The 25,287-nt window shown below is 43.8% G+C and overlaps 1 protein-coding gene across 1 annotated transcript in view; it reads right to left on the bottom strand.

Moving 5' to 3' along the window:
• The window catches only part of DPF3 (double PHD fingers 3), a 297,459-nt gene that overhangs the window by 145,227 nt on the left and 126,945 nt on the right, over positions 1-25,287 (bottom strand). Inside the window, exon 2 of the mRNA XM_084847675.1 lies at positions 16,970-17,130. Coding sequence (XP_084703801.1) covers positions 16,970-17,130 — 161 coding nt within the window. The remainder of the gene's footprint in view (positions 1-16,969; positions 17,131-25,287) is intronic.

Below are 25,287 nucleotides of genomic sequence, written 5' to 3'. Positions count from 1 at the left end.
TAGGCCCCTTCCAACACTACTATTCTATGATTCTGTGATTCTATACTTGTAAGCATCATTCATGGGCAACTTGCGGCCCTCCACATGTTTTGGTCTACAACTCCCACCATTCCTCACCATTGGCTATGTTGGCTAGAGCTCATGCGAGTCCAAAACATTTGAAGGGCAACAAGTTGCCCATGCCTCTCACCTCCTTCTCACTGTATGATTTTCAGTATGTGAGAACATTGGTAAGCAATAACTGTGACATGGCACTGAAGACTGCTTGCCAGGGGTGCATGAAGATAGGATAGGCTCAGTGGCATGGCTGGCATACCCATGGCATCCCTAAGTTTAATGGAAAAACAGCTTAGGTTGTTTTCCTCTGGTGGGGGGAAATGAGCTTGTTGCTGCATTTTATAGTATCCTATTCTAGAATCCAAGTATAACAACTCAGGAAAGGGGTCTTGACATGTCTGTGGGCTGCTCATTGAAATTCCAAGAGTGGCACAGCAAGCCAGCCCACAAAATGCTAAACTGGGAGAAGAAAGTAATATATAAAAAGTATTATTTTTCCAAACCACTCTTGTATACCGATCAAGAATACTGTATGTTACGCAGTCTGGAGAGAAAGACATTAAAAACACAATCAGTAGTATCAATAAGATGATAAACAGCTCACAAAATTTGGGTGGGGATTAAGAGAAGAAATTATTAAATTTAAACATTGTAGGAACTACTGAAGAGACAGGAAAGCACAATATAAAATAATACAATCTGGAATTTGTGCACTTCCTAACACCAGATCAAAAGACAAAGAGTCTTCCTGGACACTGAAGATTAACCATTTAATTGTGGCCTGAGCTTTAATAGGAAGAAATGCTGCTGCTTCAGATACATTACATAGGCTGGAAAGGTTATCAGTATACGTGGGTCAAGGTACTTTGGAGGAATAACTAGGTTAACAAGGTAAGATTTAAAGATTACAGAAAAACATGAAGATGTCTTGCTAGCAGGGATCTGCATATGCTGGAACATCAAAGCAGGAATACTAACTGCAGTTATCACATGAGGGACAATTGCTTTTTATAGTTTTTATTTAAACCAAGAGATACAGTAGTGAAATTGTTAATGAACTCTAATTATGCACTTTCTCATTCTAATTCTCTGCTAAACCTTTTTGTTTAAGTATAACAGTCTTAAGGCCAGAGACAGCATACCCAGGGAGCCTGAAGTGGTCCCCACTTGTACATTTCAATTTTTAATGTCCCATTATTCATGTCCATTCCTTTTTTTTCACTTAGAGATTGACCTGTTTGTCTTATCAAAATACCATATGAGCATTGCTGGCAGGTAATAGCATATGTGGCAGTGAAAGATATTCAGGTGAATGTGCATTTGATAAATATAGTCGATGCTTGTTATTAGGCCCAGGCATAAACTTCAGTAGATGAAAGGGCAGAGCTGGCAAAAGGATAGAGCTGATACTGGGCAGTGGTTTTGGTTGGTTGGTCTTGTTTTGTGCAGGAGTTAATGGTTGTTAGATGTGTCTCTGTTGGATGACCCACTCAGGGCCAAATGTATGAAACAAATTGAAGCTGCTGCTTCAGGCAACAGATTCCAGAGTGCTTGCAGTGAACCATAGAGGAATGTTATTTTATTTTTGGGTTTCTATACTGCCCTTAACCATAATGTTTCCAGGCAATTTACACAAAAAAAGCTCTCCAACCTAAAGGAGCTACTTACCAACAATAGGCCATGTAGCAAAGACACCAACCCAGGGGCCAGACCCCACAATAAATTCAGATACCAGGTCTGTCCCCACATCAAGTCAGCAAACTCTATTGCAGGACCCAATAATGTCAGCCACACCATCAGAGCTTCATTCACTTGCTCATCTTCCAATGTGACATATGCCATTATCTGCCAACATGTCCTTCTGCATTCTACATAAGACAAACAGGCCAGCCTCTACACGAGAAAATAAATGTACACAAATCTGACATAAGGAATGGCAATATGCAGAAATCAGTAGGAAAATATTTCTACAAACCAGGTCATTAAATGTAAGTGATCTTAAGGTGATCATCCTTGAACAAAGGAACTTGAAAGGGAAACTCCTGCGTGAAAACACTGAATTACTGTTTATCAGGAAATGGAATTCTATCAGGAGTGGCTTGAATTGGGATTATGGATTGTTATCATACTTGCTGTTCAGTCGTTAAGTCGTGTCCGACTCTTCGTGACCCCATGGACCATAGCACGCCAGGCCTTCCTGTCTTCCACTCTCTCCTGGAGTGTGCTCAAGTTCATATTCATTGCATTGGTGATGCTATCTAGCCATCTCATCCTCTGCTGTCCCCTCTCCTTTTGCCTTCAATCTTTCCCAGCAAGTTTTATCTTCGCATTTGGTGGCCAAAATATTTGAGCTTCAGTTTCAGTATCTGTACTTCCAATGAGCAGTCAGGGTTGATTTCCTTTAGGATGGACTGATTGGACCTCCTTGCAGTCCAGGGGACTCGTAAGAGTCTTCTCCAGCACCACAGTTCAAAAGCATCAATTCTTCAGTGCTCAGCCTTCCTTATAGTCCAGCTCTTGCAGCCATACGTTACTACTGGGAAAACCATAGCCTTGATTATACGAACCTTTGTCGGCAAGGTGATGTCTCTGCTTCTTACTCTGCTGTCTATGTTTGCCATAGCTTTCCTCCCAAGGAACGAGCAACTTTTAATTTCATGACTACAGTCACCGTCTGCGGTGCTCTTGGAGCCCAAGAAAATAAAATCTGTCACTGCTTCCATTTCTTCCCCTTCTATATGCCAGGAAGTGATAGGGCCAGATGACATGATCTTAGTTTTTTAATGTTGAGTTTCAAACCAGCTTTTGCACTCTCCACTTCCACCCTCAACAAGAGGCTCTTTAGATCCTCTTCGCTTTCTGCCATTAGGGTGGTATCGTCTGCGTATCTGAGGTTGTTGATAATTCTCCCGGCAATCTTAATTCCAACCTGTGATTCATCCAACCTGGCGTTTCTCATGATGTACTCTGCATATAAGTTAAATAAGCAGGGTGACAGTATACAGCCTTGTCGTACTCCTTTCCCAATTTTGAACCAATCGGTTGTTCCATGTCCTGTTCTTACTGTTGCTTCTTGACCCTCGTACAGGTTTCTCAGGAGACAGGTAAGGTGGTCTGGTACTCCCATCACTTTCAGAATTTGCCACAGTTTGTTGTGATCCACACAATCAAAGGCTTTAGCATAGTCAATGAAGCAGAAATAGACGTTTTTATTGATCCAGCGAATGTTGGTGATTTGATCTCTAGTTCCTCTGACTCTTCAAAACCCGGCTTGTACTTCCAGTAGTTCTCAGTTCACATACTGCTGAAGCCTAGCTTGTAGGATTTTGAGCATCACCTTGCTGGCATGTGAAATGAGCGCAATTGTTCGGTAGTTTGAACAGTCTTTGGCATTGCCCTTCTTTGGAATTGGAATGTAAACTGACCTTTTCCAGTCTTGTGGCCACTGCTGAGTGTTCCAAATTTGTTGGCATATTGAGTGCAGCACTTTAGCAGCAGCATCTTTTATGATTTTAAATAGCTCAGCTGGAATACTGTCATCTCCGCTAGCTTTGTTGTTACTAATGCTTCCTAAGGCCCACTTGACTTCACTCTCTAGGATGTCCGGCTCAAGGTCAGTGACCGCACTATCATGGCTATCAGGGACATTCAGATATTTCCTGTATAGTTCTTCTGTGAATTCTTTCCACCTCTTCTTAATCTCATCTGCTTCTGTTAGGGCCCTGCCTTCTTTGTCCTTTATCATGCCCATCTTTGCACAAAACGTTCCCTTGAGATCTCCGATTTTCTTGAAAAGATCTCTAGTCTTTCCCATTCTATTGTTTTCTTGTGCTGTTGGAAAAGAGTGTTTGCTATGATCAGCATGTTCTCTTGGCAAAACTCTATTAGCCTTTGTCCTGCTTCATTTTGTACACCAAGGCCATGCTTGCCTGTTATCCCGGTGATTTCTTGACTTTCTACTTTAGCATTCCAATCCCCTATGATGAAAAGGACATCTTTTTTTGGTGTTAGTTCTAGAAGGTGTTGTAGGTCTTCATAGAGCCGATCAACCTCAGCTTCTTCGGCCTCAGTGGTTGGGGCATGGACTTGAATTACTGTGATGTTGAATGGTTTGCCTTGGATTCGTACTGAGATCATTCTGTCGTTTTTGAGATTGTGCCCCAGTACTGCTTTTCCCACCCTTTTGTTGACTATGAGTGCTACTCCATTTCGTCTAAGGCATTCTTGCCCACAGTAGTAGATATAATGGTCACCTGAATTAAATTCGCCCATGCTTGTCCATTTTAGTTCGCTGATTCCCAAGATGTCGATGTTCAATCTTGCCATCTCATGTTTGACCACCTCCAGCTTACCTTGATTCATTGATCTGACATTCCAGGTTCCTAAACAATATTGTTCTTTACAGCATCAGACTTTCTTTTCACCACCAGACACATCTACAGCTGAGTGTCCTTTCGGCTTTGGCCCAGCTGCTTCACTCTTTCTGGCGCTACTTGGAAATTCCCTCTGCTCTTCCCCAGTAGTATATTGGACACCTTCCAACCTGAGGGGCTCATCTTCCAGCGTCATATCTTTTAGCCTTGTGATATGTTCCATGGGGTTTTCTTGGCAAGAATACTGGAGTGGATTGCCATTTCCTTCTCCAGTGGACCACATTTTGTCAGAACTCTCCGCCATGACCTGTCCGTCTTGGGTGGCCCTGCACAGCATAGCTTATGGCTTCACTGAGTTGTGCAAGCCCCTTCGCCACAACAAGGCAGTGATCCGTGAAGGGGTGTTATCATACTACATGTGTTAATCCACCTACCAATGCTAGGATGTTTGTGTTATCACCACCATTACCTTGTTAATGACGACTGTAGCTATTTTGCTTTTATATAATAGTCACTGTCTTTTTTGCATTTCATTACCCTCTGACCTCATTTCATTCCCATCCCCTGCCCCATCCATGTTGCTACATCCCTGCCAATGTAGAATTACATTTCATGCATCTGATGAAGTGGACTCTGGTCCACGAAGGTTTATGCTATTATAAATTTGTTAATGTGCCACAAGACTGTTGTTTTCGCTGCAACATGGCTACCCCTCTGGAAATACAAACAGCATTCAATAAAAACAATATTGAGAACCATAGTATTTAAAAGAGCACCTGATAAATAAACTGAATCATTTCAAACTTAAAACATTTAAAAGGCATGAGAAATTTTTAAAGGTCTTTGCCTAGTGCCAAAAAATAACACCGTAGGCATGAAGCAACTCTCCCTGAGGTGAGAGTTCCACAAATGGTGCCACAGCCAAATATACCATCTCTCTGATCATCACCCACCCCACCTCTGAGGTGAAGTACCTGGGTCCAAAGCCATGTTGGAATTTACAGATGAACACCTTGAATTGAGTTGGAAATAACCAGAAGCCACTGAAGCACTTTCAGCTGTGATATAATATGTTTCCAGTTACTGATCCCAGTTAGCACTCTAGCAGATGCATTCTGAAGTTTCTGAACCACCTTCAAGGACAGCCCCATGTACAATGCATTACAATAGTTTAGACCAGAAGTTACCAGAACATGGATAATTGTGCCCAGACTATCCCTGGCCAGGAAAGGCCACTGCAATGCTACCGAAGACACTTGGGCCTCCAGTAACACAGCTGGATCTAGAAATACCCCCAAACTGTGAACTTGATCCTTCAGGGAGAGTGCAACCCTATCCAGAACAGGTTGAACACCATTTCCTCAAACAGGCAAACCATCCACCCACAGAACCACTTGTCTTGTCGGGACTGAGTTTCAGTTAATTTTGACATTCCACTGGGAGTTCGAAATGTCTAAGGCTGGCATGGGGCCATGGCTGCTGGTGAGCAGCTGTTTCTGGTTAAGTGACTATATATAAGCAATGACAGCCCCTGCTCCTAAGGCTGTCTTGAAACAATAAGGATTTTCCAAGTCTGCTTGTAGGTAATTTAGAAGGTTTTAGAGTTCTAGTCATCACAAGAGGTGTTCTGCTGCATTTTCTGCTGTGCCTGTACTGAGCAAAAGTCTAGGCAATGAAACCAGCGGGGCCAATTCGTAACTTTCACATAATGTGAAGTTAAACTTCAGATCTTTTTGTCACAGGATGTAGTTGAACCAATAGTTAAGCAAGATGCAAATAAAAATGGAATACCTATTAAGCATGACACAAAAGAATGCAGAACAATGTATTAAGTGGTAGCTGCTGTCAAAAATCTAGGTATGGCAGGGTTATGATAATTCATGCTTCAAACTTGATTTAATAATTTATCTTCTAACATGCTCCACCCTTCAAAATAAGGGGCACACACACACACACACTAATTTGGATCCCCTGTGTTGTTATTTCCAGGAAACAGTATGCATTCCATGTGCCTGGCTGCACAAATGGCCAACCACAGAAGGAACACTAGCATAGATCCAGAGAGGTGCAAGAGAAGCCAACAAGAAGCTTTCTTCCTTGTACTTTCCCTTTGCACTTAGAACAAATTTTCCCCTTGCACTAAGGGACTCCTGGAAAGGGGACCCTGGCTAAGACGGACCTAGTAAAATAACCAGAAAGAGTAACCAAACTTCCATACAAGTCTTCCATATTTGCCATGTGTGAGCTCTGCCCAAAGCTCCCTTTGCTACATCGTCTGCACTGAGCAAACTTGTGGCAGTGTTGGGAGCTTAGGGTGCTGCACAGCTGCTCAGTAAAGTTTAAGATTAGGCTCCTAGTTTTGCTGACATTGGCCAGAGAGAAGTTTTTTTCATGTAGTCTAAAATCCCTGTCCTTTCACTAGAAGAACAGGTAATATAATAGACATTCATACAAGTGTTTCTAAGGGAATATGATGTCTTATGACCCCAGACATTTTCCCAGAGGATATTCTCTCATAATGGGGCACAGCCACCATTCACATAAATATGGTCCCCCATAGAATAAGATATTACCGTACTGGCCAACTCTGCTTAAATCTTTCCATTCCCTGGGGAAGTCAATGCTAAATGATACCACTATGGATAATCAGAAACACAGACACACACAGATTATATGGAAAGAGAGAGAGAGATTGTGCAATACTCATATGTACACATCCCTGTGGTGATCTTCTTTTCCCATCAAGCTGCAGCAGACTGGGAATAGGAGATAAAATTACCTTTTTTCAAGATTGCTGCATCTATGATAATTGCAAAAACAACTGTAGAATCTAAGGTGGAAATTATTTCAGCATGTTGGACACTACTGGTGATTCATAATTAATGTGAGAATGCTGGACCAGTAATGCTAAATAGTTGCAGCATAAAGAAGTGGCCAAGAAATGTGAGCCAACTAAAACAAGCATAACTATTTAGAAGCATCAGAAGAAATATATTTTTCCAGTAAGAGACAATAATAATGAGCACGATGATGGGGTGGTTGTGGGGGACCCTTAATACTTCACTCTCCCTCGTTCTTTAAAAACAGTTTACCATAAGCAAACGGGGTAAAATTTTGCAAATATAACTGAAGCTTTCATTCTGAAATACCCAGACTTCCTGGCCATAGGGGTTTGCATGCAATTAAGTTGTTCCACCCTTCCTCCTCTAAAGGCTGACTAATTCTTGGGTGATTCACAAAAGAGTTAGAAATTGCAGATCTGCTGGAGTCAACTGTATTATGCTAGTGCAAGTGATCTTTGAATTTCTACCCTTTGGGTTCATGAAACTCCTTTGGTTTGTATCCCAGGATGCACAGTTCTTCAACTGTGAAATCTACCCACCATACCTCCCTGTCTAGTCTGCATGGCTTAGAAGACCTCAGGACACTTCTGTAGGAAAGGATGTTGGCTGGGACAAAAGTTAGCAAACTGACTTATGTTGGCTTCCCCTTACTACCAGGAACTGTGAAGGTCCAGGGACCATTTTCACACACCCCCCCGTGCACCTCCCCATCATCACCCACAGTCCACAACACCCCCCCCCCATTTTAAAAACAGTGGGGGAGAAACCAGTTTGTTGGCAAATTGCTCCATAGCGCTACAGAGCACTACAAGGGTTAAATTTAGCTTGTTTCGAAGCTAAATTTAACCCTTTTAGTGCTCTGTAGCAGCTACAGATGCCATTTTTTCTATTAATTGGGGGGCATCGGTGGGGCAATGGAGGTTGCAGTGGAGGCAGGGGTGGTCCACTTACTATTAAGAAGAGAAGCAGTGACTGCACATGATCTTCAAAGTCATGGCCAGAAATTGTGAGTTGGAAGCCCAAGGCTCATGGCTCCTGGACCATTGCAAGTCAGTGCAAAACAGTAGAAACCAAAATACTGAAATCAGTATTTTGCCTAAAGTTCCTTAAAAAAATGACACTCATACCAATAATAAGAAAGTTACTTAATAAAATTTACTTAAAAAAAAAACAAGTCTCAAGTGCTTGCCAGTCATCTAGTCCATGTCAGTCACCTTAGTCCAGTAAAAAAAAAAAAAAGACTGAACTGAAAAGTAATTGCAAAAGAATGTTTTTTTGAGAGAACAATCAGACTGGCAGAAGAAACAACCTACTAAAAGTTACAGTGTCCAGCTTGATGGAAAATAAGGGTTTTTCATCCCCGGTTGTTATTAGAAATGGCTGAAAAGCAATAAAGTAACAGAAACATTGTATCAGGTCAAATGGGTTCTCTTTTTTAAAAATAGCTTTTTGAACATTCAAACATTCATACATTTAATAGTGCCATTTGTATCTCTTCATTATCAGCACACAATCATGAAAGACAAACACAAAAACACCCTGTAATACCTTAGAAGCTAAACTTGTAAAAAAAAAAAATGCTATATCAGCATTAACACCTGTTCCTGCTAACCATCACTGCCATGATCTTCTGGCATAGTCATATTTAGCCCAACATTTTGTTTGGGCACAAGACACTGGCAAACATGCCCCCATACAAATAATAGCCAATGTTTAGCGAATTGCTGAGTTTTTCTATACGAGGCATTTATTGTGCACTTGTTATTCCCTACTCACATTTGTTTACGGGTTCTTTAGATGACGTTGTGACCCTCCAATTTCATTTCTGTTTGTAAATAGCACTTTCGGCAAGTTTTTTTTAAGTAGGGAAAATGGGATATTATTTCTGATAGTGGAAAGAAAACGCTGATTTCACTTTTGCATTTGCGCTATTCCGCTATACCACAGTAAGACTTAGAGGTTAGGTAGCAGAAAAGCAGGAAAGGAAATACTCCTCGTGTAGTGCTCGGATCTCAATTCTGTGACAAATCAGAAAGCTGATGCAGCAGATTAATAGCCTTGTGTATAAAAGCCCACTATCTTTACTGGACTAATCTGAGTGAGCAATTGGTTAGTGTGGAAACATAGTATGTACTGCCTGAACATTGCATCCCTGGAAATAAGAGGGCTAAAGACTTAAAGAGAGAGAGAGGGTGGGGGAGAGGGAGGGAGAGGGAGAGAGAGAGAGAGAGAGAGAGAGGAAGGAAGGAAGGAAGGAAGGAAGGAAGGAAGGAAGGAAGGGGAGGGGAGGGGAGGGGAGGGGAGGGGATGGAACATGCCACCCGAGAAAAGGGGCATTGCTATTAGGATACATACTTAACATGTAAAAGATCCCAGGCCCAATTCCTGGAATCAATAGGTAGGGTTGGGAAAGACTCTTGACTGAAAGCCCTGAGAGCCACTGCCAGTCAGTGTAGACAGTGCTGTGCTAGATGAGGGGTGCAGAATGTCTTTTAGCCTGAGGGCCAAATTCCATTTCAGAGAATGTCTCAGGAGGCCAGTGGTGGGTGGGACTGAAAGCAAAAGAAGTGGGACCATAATACCAGTATATTTTAGCTTAAAGCTCTTCCTGCCAATAACTAAGCCTTGGGAGAGGCATTTCAGTGTTTCAGAATGGAGAAAAACTGCACAAAAGCTGGGAAACCAACATACGACTGGCGTTTGGGGGAAAGGTGTGGGGCCAGGGGAAGGAAGTGTGGCTACCTGTGGAAGCACAGAGGGCCAGACTGGGAAGCCAGGCAGGCTGGGTTTGGCCCCCAGGCCTAAGGTTGTACACCCCTGAGCTGCATGGACCAATGGTTTGACTCAGTATAAGGCAGCTTTCTATGTTCCTGTTGGGGAGCAGGGCGAAAGCAATTAGAGTCCTATCCCATTTTTATGGATCGGTCCTTTGTCAGAAATGTCTTTTTATTCCATATGAATTCAACACGGACAGCAGTCACTGGCTAACCCTATTCACGTGCTCCCTGACAGCTACTTAACACATAACAATTATTCCACCATGGCTCCTGCCTATAACATGTACATTTGAGTGTCTGGAAACACGGTTAAAAAAAAAAACCTGGGGAACCACAATTGGCCAAGACTACTGCAAGTAATTACCACATATTTTTGAAAAGAAGTATGATTCTTGGACTCGACAGAAAATATGTGGTCAACCTGGAGTAGAAACGCAGGAACTCATCTTTTACTACAACTTGTGAAATGGCCTTAACACAGAAGCAGGGCGGGATCCCACCTTATATCACCGAGGTGGTATGAAAAGATAAAGAATGCTGTGCTAGTTTAATCTACATTAGGTGCTAAGGCTCTTACAGATTACTTTAATTTGCAGGGATTGCAAATGTTGTTTCCGTCTTGACCTGCACAGTGCTGTGCCTTCCAGAGCACATCTTCCTAAGGTGAGCTCAGAGGCATTTGGGGGAGAAAGAAAAATCCTTGCCTTTCCCCTGGAGAATTCACAGCTGAATGAATAATTTGCTATGGCCAAGAAGGAGTGTGGGAATGATGTACTTGTTGTCACCAGGATGCACCATTAGAAGCTGCTCTGCTTTACTTGGATGAGCAGTAGTGGACAGACCTGCATGTCGTTTTTTGTGGAAAACTTCAATCTGTTTTTCAGGGTGCAACTAGATATGACCTAGGAAGTCCATGATCCAGTTTTCCCATGTTTCAAATGATTATGATTACCTAGCCACAGGGTGTGGGAGTGAATCAGACTGGGGTTCAAGCAGTGTAGGAGAGGGTTTAATCTTCCCCCTGTGCTGCTTCCCAAGTAAAATCACTCTGAAACTGTTATTTGCCCAGTGGAAGAAAACTTTCAGGTATATATGTTATACCCATACATTTTCCCTTGTGTGCAAGTAGCAATTTTGGGAGAAGAATTTGGTACAGGTGGAGGACGTTTAAAAAACAAACAAAGCCTACAGTGCCACAGCCCTGGTGTGATCCAAGTCTCTCATGGCTGTGATTAATTTGTGTAAAACCATGGGTGATCCTAATTATGCATCTCCCAACATCACACCTGGTTGGTATCTACTGAGCTGACAAACCTGTATCTAGACTTGTACCACTTCAGACTGCAGATAAAGGCTCACATGACTAAAAGCTCTTCATACCAAAAGCTAGCTTGCTTGCTTGCTTGCTTGCCTTTCTTTCTTTCTTTCTTTCTTTCTTTCTTTCTTTCTTTCTTTCAGGCAGCTGTCTTATACTCCTTCCTGCCCAGGAAAATCCAATGGTCAGCGTGGGTGGGAGGAGTGAGTCCAGGGCCTGAGGGTATTTCACTGAGAAGCTGCCAACTGCAGTTCAGAGTCTCACCACATGGGGCAAGCTGTCCACAGATCCCAGCTGCTCCTCCTGACACTTAAGCCCTAGGTAGTATTTGCCTGTACACATATAGGGCTAAAGTACAGAGTGGATATGGACATGCATGTACGTATATCCCTGTGTGCTCAGCTGCTGTTTAGACCTTCACACATTTTCTCTTGTGTCTCCTTACAAGAGCTTCTCATGCCTGCATCACTTTCAAATCAGACTTTGAAGCATCTTTCTTTCTTTCTTTCTTTCTTTCTTTCTTTCTTTCTTTCTGAAGGCCGCTGAATGCCGGTAAGTGAAAGGACACTAAATAGTTTTTAGAAGGAGCCTATATGAGCTTCTCCATATGGGGCTTGTATCGTGCGATCAATATTGGTTACTCAGGGAAATTTGCAGGTCCTTTACACAACGTCGTCAACCTCCAGGGCCCCTCCCATGGTTTATTACCTTTATCCTGCCTTTGTAAAGTGCAAGGAAAGTCTGATTTTTCTCTAGGAAGCACTATGAAGCACTTCACTTGCTGGCTGTACTTCCATAATGGCACTATAACAGCAGCACCATCTGGTGGCTATAAAATGAAACATATAGAGCTTGCTGAAAAATAAAAACTGCATGTGTCAGCCTGTGTAAAGGAGCTGATCTTAATCCCACAAACAATCCAGCAGCAGAAGCCCCGGTAAGGATGCAAGATTTTAGCCTCGTGTGGTGAAGCCCAAAATGCCATGCAAAGTGGAAACCAACAGCTGACTGATCACTATGACCTTTCCCACTTGATTAGCTCAAATATGACATATGAAGTGGAATGAAATGTGTGAATTGCATTGCAAAACTTCTCCCACCACCTGTTCTCCTTTCCAGGGTTGTGAAATCAAATGTTCAGAAATACCTGTCCCTGCAGAGCTGTGGTGTCAGTTCTGTAGCGTGCTATGATGTAGCTGAAATATGAAATAAGGAACAAACATTATGTGCTATAGGGATATCATGACGAAGGCATCCCTTTTATTAAAAAGAGAGGAAGTCCGCAAAATAAGTGGCATTTGGCAACCTCCTCCTCACTTTGAAAGTGCCATTTCTATAGCCTTGCACCAAAGAGAGTTGCATTGGCCTACAACATTATCCATCTATGAAGAATTAGCTCACTCAAACTGAAAGCGGCATCTTTTTTAAGGTTGGGGAGGCAAGAGTTCCCTGGTCAGAACAGCAGCAGCAACTGGCAGCTTAAAAGCATTGATCTTGAGAATTCAAAATAAAGGTAAGATAAAACTCAAGACACAGAACGAGTTGAAGCAGGGTGCAAGGATGCTTGCCAGCCCACTTGGTGAAAGCAATTTGACTTCCAGTTAATTTAAATAGATGAAGGCTGCAACAGGGAATTACAGGATGGGCTTTTTATTTGGTGTTGTTGTTTCTGTAGCTGAGTACCCATACTTTGTGAGAAGAACTGAAGGTGGGGGGAGGTGAAACAAACCTCAGTCAACCATCCTTTTTCCTACCAGGCATAAAGTTTTAAAACTCAGAAAGCTGATTGGGCAAATAACCCCTAGCAGCTAGAGTAAAAAGTGGCACAACAGGGATGGCAAATGCCCTACATAAAAATCTGTTTTTCCTTTCCTAATTGACAAGCTTGTGTGCTAACAAGCAATGGTACTGCAATCTTATTCAGCTGAGAGGGATACTTCATATTACTCAACCAGTCTTCAAAAGCAGAACCCATTGAATTTGGAACAGGAAGGGAATATGGTGATCCTAGCCACTGCAAGATCATTCCCTAGAAGTATATTGCTCTTTATTTCTATCAAAAATACGTAGAAGACAAGTCAAGAAAGACAGGCATTCCCGATTGTTCCAAGGTACTAGTCAGGTCTGTTTGAACTGAGAGGGCATTACATATGTGAGAATGCATGTACAGTATTCAGTCTTCTTTTGTTCTCCTGAGTTGCCTTGCATTTTAGTGCCTTATAGGGCAACCACAGAAGGTTCTAACCATTTGATTATAAAGGAAATAGCAGGACCCGCAATGAGTTATGTTGTTTATCTCATTAGTGTAGAAGAGTCATAACTCAAAACTAGAGTGAAAGGCTGGGGGGAGAGGAAGGGAAGAAAGGAAAGGAGTTATGTGCAGTATTGTGTGAAATTAACCCTGAACTGTTTGCCATGAGATACCACCTTTATTCAGAGAACTGTACAAAGGCAAGTTGATGCAATAGAGGAGTGACTTTCTTCTTTCCAAAAACTAAAAAAATGGAAGTTGGTTCTGCGTCTTACTGAAGGTTAGGAAGGTAGGAGTAATGAGTAAATTTCAAATAGAATTGTACATAAGCCAAGAGCAGAGTAAATAAGAAGGCATATTTCATGGGATTCAGTGTTACTGAAATGTATGCCTGTGTAGAAGCTGAAGAAAACCAAACTTAGAGCCAATCTGTGCGTTCAGTCTCCTAGGACTGTGCCATTTGGAATGCAGGTGGCACAAGGCTGCCACATATATTTTGTAAACTAGGATAGCAGGAAGAAAGCTAAATTAGAACCCTGATCTTTGACATGCTTTTTATGGTGTTTGTTATGGGGGATTATTCAGTCATGAAATCCCCTGTCTTCACTCTGAAATGGTGCATTCCCAGAAGGACTATATCACATGCTTTTTCTCAACATGTAGATCAGCTCTTACACCATAGCCATAAAGAACTATTAAATTGTCTTGTAAGAAGAGATGGAAGAGATTCTTAGATGAAGTAGTAAAAAAAACCCAGAGGGCTTGTATACACATCATTATTATTTCAGGGAGCAAGTCCGCTCTTGTAATGGATTCAGTCCTTTCTAGTCCTTGCCCCACCCCACCCTGACCTTTGTCCACATGACTGACAGGAGGAATTGCAAGGCCATTGTAGACTATGTTGTCTGCACAGCTGGTTTCCTATTATTGGAGTGGGAACATTCCAGAGGGGGGAAGGGACCTTTCCTATACATCTAGTGGTGTGCTATAGCATCCAACAGAGAATACACACAACAGGTAAGCAGATTGTTCACCTAGAACAGGAGGTAAAATGCAGGGGAGGATACAGTGATGCTTCAAAGTCTGATTTGAAAGTGATGCAGGCATGAGAAGCTCTTGTAAGGAGACACAAGAGAAAATGTGTGAAGGTCTAAACAGCAGCTGAGCACGCAGGGATGTATGTACATGCATGTCCATATCCACTCTGTACTTTAGCCCTACATGTGTACAGGCAAATACTACCTAGGGTGAGACTCTGAACTGCAGTTGGAAGCTTCTCAGTGAAATACCCTCAGGCCCTGGACTCGCTCCTCCCACCCATGCTGACCATTGGATTTTCCTGGGCAGGAAGGAGTATAAGACAGCTGCCTGTTCCAGTTGAGCTTTACTTAAGCAATAAGGTGTTCCATAGCTCAGCGTGAAAGAGCACATGCTTTGCATGCAGAAGATTTGATCCCCGGCTTCTCCAGGTAGGGCAAGGAAAGAATCCTGCCCACACTGGTCTCCACAGCCTAGCCCTGAGGCAGTGATGGCTGTGATGTCACACCGTATCCTTGGTGGCATGTGCTTCTCCCAGAATACACCAGGAGGCCATAACTGTGTAATCATGCCTACATGTCTGAAACAGGTAAAAACAAAGGGGTCTAAACTGTAAGCAGAAATAACAATACCCCCCCACCGGGGGGAGGAAGGGAGAATGAATGGATGAACAAAGGTTTAAACATCAACTAATTTTACCAACACAATTTCTCCAAAATACGAATGATCAAATGAAACAAAAAAGGAACATAATAACTGCCCCATGACACTTTTTACAGAATGGGGCTATTGGCCTAACACAAGCTCCTATATCCTGTTTTTTCATATGCCCACACACAGGGTACCAGCTGTTCTTCATCACTTGGCCTGCATTTCTGGAAAATGTACTTTTCCATCCCACACTGTAGCTCAGTTTGCATGGAACAGCACCCAGTTTGTTTTTTCAACCCTGGGTTGTTGGGAACAAGCAAGCATGCTGGTGCATGCTGCCCAATGCTCCTGCTGCAAGGGGGGGAGTGGCTACACAACCCAGGGATGCTCCATCTTGTTATACTTTTTTGCATCAATAACAAACCCCACAAACCCAAGATCTATAGGCTAGATAGCTTTTTTATAACATGACTGAGAATGAAGAGGAAGAAATGGTTATTAGAACTTAATTTTTAAATATTTAACTTGATTCTTACAGCGTCTACATTTGCAGCCTTAACTGGTGCCTGGATAGGACATTTTAATGTGTCTAATATTGGTCTTGAATCAGGGGACTGACTGGTAGTGAAAGGATAAGCGAGATTGTTTCATCAACTGATCATCACCATATTGCAACATGCTTGCCAAGCAGGTTATTAAACATATAGGACCTTAAATTGGCTGTGTGAACAATTTATTTCTCCCCTCCCAATAATCCTCTCTTACGCTCAAGCTCCATATTATGTGCACTCTGCTTGTTTTTTACCCTAGGCGGGCTATGAATCTGAATGAAGGAGGGGCACACATTAGAGGCTGCTTAACCCTTTACCTGTGGTTCTTCTTCGGCACAAAATAATTCACCCCAAGCTGCTAGAAGAAGGGACAAAAATAAGGTTGCTGTATTTTCCCCATACATTTCTTTGTGAAGGTGAAAATGCTGCTTGGAAGTGACAATCTTTTTGAGCTAAAAATGGATCACAGCGGAAAGAATTAATATATTAATATCTGTGTTTGTGTGTGTGTGTGTGTGTGCACGCGTGTGTGCGTACACACACATATATGGGGAAATTACAAGATTCCACATAATGTATAGTTTTATCCTTACACTACTGTTGCAAGTTCATTGTCTTTTTTGTAATGTATAAGAGGGGCAAGGAAGGGGAAAGGTGGTCCCAGACTCTTTCTCAAGCAAGTAATAGGTAATGTCACTTTAAAATGGCAAGGACATTACAAATGTATATTTCCTTCTGAGAAATAAAGTTCATTATTCTCAAGTGCCTCAATAACAGTGTTGAGAGCCTTTCTCTCTCAACTGTGTTTAAGAACACTTCCCATTCACTTGAGTCCTGGCTTTTCATTGCAATGGAGATAGATCGAAATAAAGGCGCTGAGATGACACAGCATTAAGGGTGGAATGTGGGGACACGTTAAGCAATCATCTCTATTGACAGAGAGTGGGGGTGGAGGAATAATTAGGACTTACTCGTCTTCTGTAGTTACCAAAGGGAATCCCTTTCAAGTCAGCCACTTTAGGCAGTCTCTCCAGCGTGTGGCTGCTCAAAAGCTTAGCATTCCTGGTTACTGAACTCCATGAGACCTTCACACTATTTATAAGCAATTTATACCTGGTCCCCGATGCCTCTTTTCCATCCAAATGTAACAGTTATTCTGAGCTACGCCAGTCTGCGAGTCCAGAAAAGGAAGACGAACGCTGCGTTCAGCACAGAGCCGGGAATTGTAGCTGCGGCAGTGCTCTATGGCTTCTTTGTAGAATTGGTCCCCAAGCCTGCAAAAGAGAAAGAAAAAGAAGAGCATCAAGCAATGGGCAATCATCTTCTCCAGGGCCAAAACAAAACAAAGAGGGGAAGGGGTATACGTAACAAGGTTAGATAAAACCTCGGTGAAAAGGTATGTGATGAACTGACTGGAGAATTACAGCCATAGTGCTGTGATTATATATTCTCTCTCTTTTTTAAGCATACAACATAAACTGACATGAGTAACATTGCCCAGGGTAGGCAACAAAGAACCTGCACACAAAATCAAATAAATGTGTATATCACTCCAACTCTTGTAGGTCACTGCAAAAGCCTACATGCTGAACTATTGCAGGGCCACCACCAAGAAACCCGCTCACATGTGAGCATGATGGGGAGACAGAGAGTGGCCTCACCCCCTTCCCATAGCACTTGCTTGAAAGCTTACACAGGGGCAGCACTGTGATGGGCCGCTGCTGCCACTGGGGTGGCCTGCTTGTGAGATGGGGGGGTGCTGGGGGCTACAGCACTGCCTCCCCCAGTGGGCCTAGGGGGGTTCTAAAGTGGCCACTTATGTACTGCCAGAAAAGAGGACACCGTTTTGCATAACATTTGCATATATAAATTTTTTATTTATAGGTGCAAATTTAGAAATAATAACTAAAATTTTAATAGGAATACAATATATCTCACCACAGTGGGAAAGACCAACTACATGACCTGTGTGTTTGCTCAGTCTGCTGTCCAGGTGCTAAGAGTTGATAGGCAACTTCAAGGCCCCTGCTGCTCTCCCATGGGTGTCCACAGAAATAACTTGGTGTGGGGGGTAGGTCTATGACTTGGAACTACAGGTTGTTGACTTGACTACTTGCTACTGGCTACTTGCTACTTACTACTTCAGTCTTTATGTGACTGAACCCCACACACCATTACATGGTGCTGAAGAGAAGTAATGAGAAACAATGGTGGGCTGTGGGCTGTGCCTGCTGGTGATTAATGGAACCACCTATCCCCAAACTCAGAGGTGACCACCTATCCAATGCACAGTGGGAGGAGCGCAGAAGGGATCATCTCCTCTGCACTCCAGCCACCCTGCATTCATGGCTAGACTGACTGTGTAGCCATGGGACATCAGACTGCAGGGTGCGGAGGCTGGATGACACATAGGAAGGGTCGTACCGGCACTTTCGCACTCCCCACCTCGCCCCTGGGAACATCCCCTTTTGCCCCGCTCCATGCTGCTCTTATGAGCACGGGAAATCCGCGCCGCCCATGAGGCAGCAGGGGAGGGGGTGGGGAGGCAGTTCCCAGAAACCGACCAATCCTATGGCCATCTAGCTGCTGTCTAGCGGCCATAGGATTGTGCCCTTATTGTATTGTATAGGATTATACCTTTCAGAAATAACGTCTAACAAATTGCTTTATTTGTCCATTTAACAATAACAGAGTGAGAGACTAGAAAGACATACAGCTTCAATTTGTACATTGAACAAATTTGTACATTGAACATACTGCAGGGCTCTAAACCACATTTAAAAACCCTAAGACTGAATTTCACACCCTTTACACAGAATCTGCCTTGGCTGTGATGACTGCCAGACATAAGTCCTGGAACAAGTCAGACTTTTTTGTTAATGCTTGCTTGTCCATAACATAAAGGAAAATATAATACAAAGTGTATCATTCTTTAAACAAAAACTGGAGTCTTCAAGGGTCTTGGCCAAAATGGTCGATAACTTATTTTATCAATTTCTCCTTGGGATAGGTCTTCAGCTTTTCTCTATGGGCCCTCAACAAACACAAGCTAGACAATCGATCTTCACTCACTGTCGGGCATAGCCTTGTCTTCACTCTGTGCAAAGGACTAAAAGATTGTTCAGTTCTGCATGTTGTTGCTGGGAGGGAAAGTGCTGTAAGGGCGGCCATTTTAGTAGGAGGGAACAGATTGGTGTGATCCAATGGTTCAGTAAGGCTCATGTTGCATATGTCACACAATGATGGGTGTAATTCTTTGGTATGTCTTTTTGCCCACAACTCATACCAAGTAATAGATTCATCCCCAAAGTTTTTAAATGAGTAAAATTCCTGAATGGAATTGACATGGGCTTGAAAGTCTTTTTCTTCAGTGTGGTACATCTGAGGTGGACGTAGTTAAAGCAATCTGTAAGCAGGTTGATTTTTATCACTGAAGTGAGTCCTCAGTAAGGTAATAAGTGAATCCAGGTATGGAATGGAGATGGACTGCTGGTAGAACTCTTCTGTGGATTGGTTGGGTTGATTGGCACTGTTCTTCTGTTATATGGTTTGTCTAGGTGTTTTAAGTTCTACATCCACTGGGGGGCTGTCTTCATGAGCGATGTGGTGCAAAGTTAGAGCAGTCTGAAGTCCTTCGCAACAAATGACATCATCACCAATCCACTGCCAACCAGCTAGGGATGTCAGAGAATTCCACGACGGATCTCGGTGAGGCCGAATGCCAGTGCATTCGGCCCCCCGAAATCTGTCACGGAACAAAGCCCCCTCCCCCCCAACCCACGAAAGGCACACGGGATTAAGTCCCCACTGCCCCCACCCCACGAAAGGCGCGTGAAACGGAGCACTTACCTGCTCCTGTCCGCGCTGCTTTGCGAATGGCGGCCATCCTGCGGCCACCATTCGCTTCCTCCTCTTCATAGCCATGATAGGCTACGTAAATATTTACGAAGCCTATCACGGCTAACGCAGGAACGCCATTTGCATCCCTGCAGAGGCCATGATAGGCTATGTAAGTATTTACGTAGCCTATCATGGCGGGGGGGAACCAGCGTACGCAAATGGTGGCAGCTACCGCCATTTGCATACACTGGGTTTTTTTCCCCCCTGCCGTGATAGACTACGTAAGTATTTACGTAGCCTATCATGGCAGGGGGGGGGAACCCAGCGTATGCCAATGGCGGCGGCTACCACCATTTGCGTACGCTGGGGTTTTCCCCCCTGCCGTGATAGGCTACGTAAATATTTACATAGCCTATCACGGCTCAATACAGGGATGCAAATGGCAGTGGCTACGACAGCCACCATTTGCGTCCCTGCAGGGCTGCCCAGCGGCCAGATGTCCAGCTGCGGGCGGCCAGAGCCAGCTGGCGGCTCTGCAGCTTGGCCGCAGAGTGGAGCTGGCCGGGCAGGATTCCGGGGGGAGGGATGGAGCGCCTCCCCCCCACCGCAGATGCCCCTGCGTGGAGCCAGGTAAGGGATTCATACATCCCTACAACCAGCCACTTCCCTCATGAAAAACCGCATTTTCTGAAACTCCTTTACTCTGACTTTTTAACTTAAAGCTGCTCCCTGGCAGTTTTGCCACAGTGTGTTTAATGTGTCCCCACACACACACACACATTAAATCCTGGGTGTACCTCTGTGACCTGGCAGTGATGTGGTCAAGGGGGTGTGACACCCCATTCTCTCTTGGTTCCCCAGTCTAAGTAGTTTTTCCCATTGAGGTAATCCCCAGGAGTGCAGCAACAACCCCTCACATTTCTGCAGCAGTGGGGACATTCATTCACCTTAGGTAGCCTGCTTTTAATCTTTAACATAGCCTCCCCTCATTCTGTTTATGTTTACTCGTAAGAAATAAATTTCGCTCTCCTGCAGTGAATCTTTAACATATCTCTGTGCATTCAGAGCCATGGTATTTCGCTAAAGCTTTAAAGGGTTAAAGCCTAACTTTAGTAACTCCTCTTCCTTTCCAATACCTGCCCTAAAGTGCTCTTTCACTTCTCCAATGCTCTCTTAAATCACTATTTCGATGTTGTGCCTCTTTGATGTTCTGTAGTTTCTCTCATGAAAAGTAGTTTCTCTGTTGTTATGTAAAGCCTCTGATGTGAAGGCTTTAGTGCAGTAGTGATCTTTGGGGTTTATGGGAGCTTCTCATTGTGAGCAGGGAGAAGGAGAAAGGGAGAAAGGGGGGGTTGGAAGCAATAACTCTGCGGCAGATTGCTGGAATGCAGCAAAATTAGGGGTAGGGTGGGATGCTTTCAGGGAGAGCCTTCAGATGCCCCACTCGAGAATTGGGGATTTTGGCTTTTTCAGGGAAATCTGCAGACATGGGGGGGAAATTAGTTGCTCTCCATTCATAATAATATAGTAGCAGGGGGAGCCTGCACAGGGACAAGAAACAAGCCTCTCTCATTAGTTGAGCAGCCCCTGCCAGGTTGATGATATTCAGTTCTACTCCCCACACCCCACCCAGAAGTATGGTCCTTTCAAGCACTGTGTGACCTATGAAAATTGGATTTTAAAGGTACAGTACACTCGGCTTATCTTGCTTCATGTGTCCCTGAGGGACCAAAGCCAATTCCGTGAAAATCTAGGTAATGCTCCAACATGCTTCTCATTCCATTGTCATGAAGATCCTCCCTGGATCTATCAGTTTCTTGCACTTCTCTATTATTGTACTAAAGTCTCCTCATAACTTGTTTCCCTGTTTGTTCCATTATTCCCAGCAACTCTTGTATATGTGCTTTCATTTCCATTTCATCTGACTTCTCATATTGCAGAGCTTGAGTGACTGGCTCTAGCATCAAAGAATATTTGCTTATGATCACAAGACAAACAATAAAAATTGATGTCTGTGATGCACACAACAACTGGTACGAAAGTTGTCTTGTCCTGATGTTGTTTGATCCTGCAAACTGCTTGAGTTCTGAGACAATACGTGTAATTTTCTGCAAACACATGGATACTCTTGTATTTGAGTCCACCATGTTTCACATAGCATTGGTATGTTGGGTATTAGATGTTGTCTTTGGATGCTCTCATGGAAAGACATTATGATGCCTTTAATTGTGCCAACTGTCTTTACCCACATCGCTTGCACTACTCAGTTCATTTAGAATGGGATTAAGTCTATGGGATGAGCAGTGGACAATGGTTGCCCGAAGATAGATTGCCTTGATTTGTGCTTGAACCCCAACTTCTTTTCCTGCTATGGTTGAACAACCATTGTGTCCTCGTCCAACGGATTTATTGGTATCTAGTCCAAAATCAGAACAAACAGATAAGAGTGTGTTGGGTATGCCTACTGCAGTTTGGTCTGAGAGTGAAATGAAGCCAAGGAATTACTCATGTACAGATGCATTCACATCACTTTCTTCCACAAACGTAGAAACAGTTGTTCTATGCCAGAAATATCTGCTGTTTCATCTCCTAAAACTGAGAATCTCATTGAGACATTAGCCTTCACAACAGCTTCCTTCAAAAACTGGCCTCCCCACTTTATTAACTCATTTTGCATTCTTGCAGATGTGTACTTAGCAATGCCTGCTCCAGTGTCCAAATGTTTGTTTGTTTGTTTGTTTGTTTTTTAATATTTCATCCCGTGCCTCAACACAAAACTGTAAGAGGACTATCATGTTACCTGTGATACTGGTCCTACCAAAAAGAGAAAGGTCTTGTGACCCATAATACAATGGCTGATATTATAGGGTACAGCTTCTGTTTATTTTCCTCTATAGCACTTGCATATGACTTTTTTTGCTGTTCAGTTGACACCTTTTCCCTGTTCATGACAGAAAGGAAGTTAGAAGCATCTTTATGTGAACCACGATGCCATCCACTTTTGGTGTGCTCTCTTGCAGCTTCATCACCTTTGATATGTAGTTCCCTGTATCCAGCTCTTCCAGTTGTACAGGATGGGTAGCTGCCTCAGTATTTTCACTTGGGATGTTCTCATGCCCTGCTCCTGCCTGTACCTGGATATATGCTGTCTCTTTTGAGGCTGACACATTGGGTGTTACTTGCATGATGTCTGATGAAGTAGCATCTTCAGTAGGTGTCTGGGGTCACCAGCTGTCTTCTGCTTTTCGCAGTAGTTGTGGATATCCATACCTAAACAAATAGAAACAGCTCTGCTTCTTTGCTTTCTCTCTTTAGCAACCTTATATAGAAAATCCTTGTGCCTTTCTTTCAACCGTCAACCCTCAAAACAGTAGCACTAAGTTTTTTTTTCCCAAGAAAAAGCATTTCGCTACCCATTTCTGAAAACCTTGTGAACACTTTTGGTTTCTATACTGCTGGGTTACTTTTGGTTTGTATTCTTGACCACCACCTCCACCACCTACCCCTCAAAAAGCAGGGCCAGATCCAGCAGCATCCTCCAAGTTCCTCACCTGATCACAAAAAGGCACCACAACTCCCTTATTTATATTATTGTATTTCTAGGGTTTCCAAATCTGGTAATGTTTGCAGAAGCAGCATCATTAGATCAGAACAAGCAGCATTCACATGAGCTGCCTGCTGGCCCAGGAAAACTCTCCTCCAGAAATGTGCAGAGAGTCTGAGTCTGGCAGCCACTCAATAGGAGTGGTCTCAGAGATCACTCTAAACAGTGCTGGCCCTACCAAATTGTGCAGCTTCCCCCTCTCCTCCTGCCCCAGCCAGGAGGGCCCACAACCACTGCCACCTTTCCAGCAGGTACCCCAGAGAGCCCTGCCAGCCACTCTCCCAGCTCGGCATTTGCCACAGCAAGAGAACAGTTGACAGGGCTGTCCAGAACAGCCACTGGCCCTCTGTTGTGCTCAGCAACAGCCGCTGAGCCAGAAGAAGTGGTCCTGCAAGATCCTGCGGGAGTCTGGATGGGTTTTGTGCAATCCAGGAGGTGGCTTCTTCCAGCCGCACAGCACAATAGCAAAGGTAAAGGAGTGGGGGATGGGGAGGTGGTGAGAGGGAGGGCAGCGAGGCAGTAGTGAAGCAGCAGTGAAACAACTTGTCTCTTGCTTCAGGAGGCAAGACAGCTTGACTCTAAACCTCTTGCTGACTAGCTGGATGTACATGTATCTGTGTACATTAAAATAAATAAATAAATAAATAAATAAATAAATAAATATATTAAGGGTTCTGGGGGGTCAAGTGCACCCCTTGCCCTCCCCCTGTGGACACCCATGCTCCTTGTGGCTCTTTGACTTTAAACCAGACTTAGACTGCACATCTCTTCAAATAAATGACATCCTCAAAGAGAGGACCGTTGTCTGTAAAGTAGGCCACCTGACCACCCTAGCGCTGGCATCAGGTGGCTAGGGGTATGGTCAGTACTAGTGGGAACACCAAGAGCAGCCTTTGTAGGAGCCCCCAAATACCAGAGCCAGGCCTGATTCCTTGGGTCCCTGTTTTCCAGACCACTGTCTACTTTTACCTACTACCTTTAGCCAAACTGTCCTCTGGCCTGTCTTCCCACACCTCGCCAAACAGAACACCTGTTCACAGTCCTCGCCAATTTCAAACTAGGCCTGGAATCCTGATGCACTTCCAGATGAGGTTTTATGGCACCATCATCCTGCCTCATTCACGGAATCTTACAGGAGGTCCAGATGTTGTCATCTTTCACTCATAACCCTCCTGTGTTGTCCCACTGCTTCTTTTTTCTTACCGCAGAAAAAACATTAAGAAAGAAAAGATGAAATAGCTTCACAATGCCTTCTAATTGGTTTTGCTAGCAGCCCCTCCATCTGGGAGCACCCCTTGTTAGTGTTGCTGTGATTTTGCCCTTTCTTTTTAAAATCTTGAAGGGGGGGTGCACTGTGCACAGCACTTCAATCATTAAAAATTAAGTAGAACACACAACATGGCCAGGGAGGGAATAACCATGTGGAAGGGACATAAAAGAATGACAGAAAACGGCCTCCGGGAGGGCTGGATTGGGCTGATACACTTCCCAGAAGAAATAAAACATCATGGGTACTGTCCCTGAGGAGGCTACAGAGAAGCTAGACATCAGACACTTCTTCTGCTGCTCCCATTTGCAGCAGTGGAAGGACTTCTCACATTGTTGCATGGCCCCCCCTCCCTTGCCTTGGTTCACCAGGGACAAGCTTAGAGAATGGGAAGGGACATGTAGGCCTATCCTGGTTGCTAAGCAACCACTGGAATGTACATACACATCCTTCCTCACACCCTTCTGCCTGCCAAGAAAACTGCCAGACTGGGCAACCAGATGGCAGGAAGGTTAGGGGGAAAGAGACATCCAGTGAAGGAAAGAGAGAGAGATGAAAAGGGGAGGAGAAGGAGAAGAAGGTCTGGGGATATTAGGTGCAAGGAGAAGAGTGTTGAGGGTGGGAAGAGGTGCTGAAAGGATGCACCAAGGTGGGCAACTGCAATATAGCCATGTCTGTGAAGTCCTGTGCACCTAGGCTGACCCATGCAAATAAGAACAT

Source organism: Heloderma suspectum, chromosome 1 (genome assembly GCF_057233095.1).
Source record: "Heloderma suspectum isolate Gila_16-S chromosome 1, 16-S_ref, whole genome shotgun sequence".
NCBI lineage: Eukaryota > Metazoa > Chordata > Lepidosauria > Squamata > Helodermatidae > Heloderma > Heloderma suspectum.
This window is presented reverse-complemented; position numbering and strand designations above follow the sequence as displayed.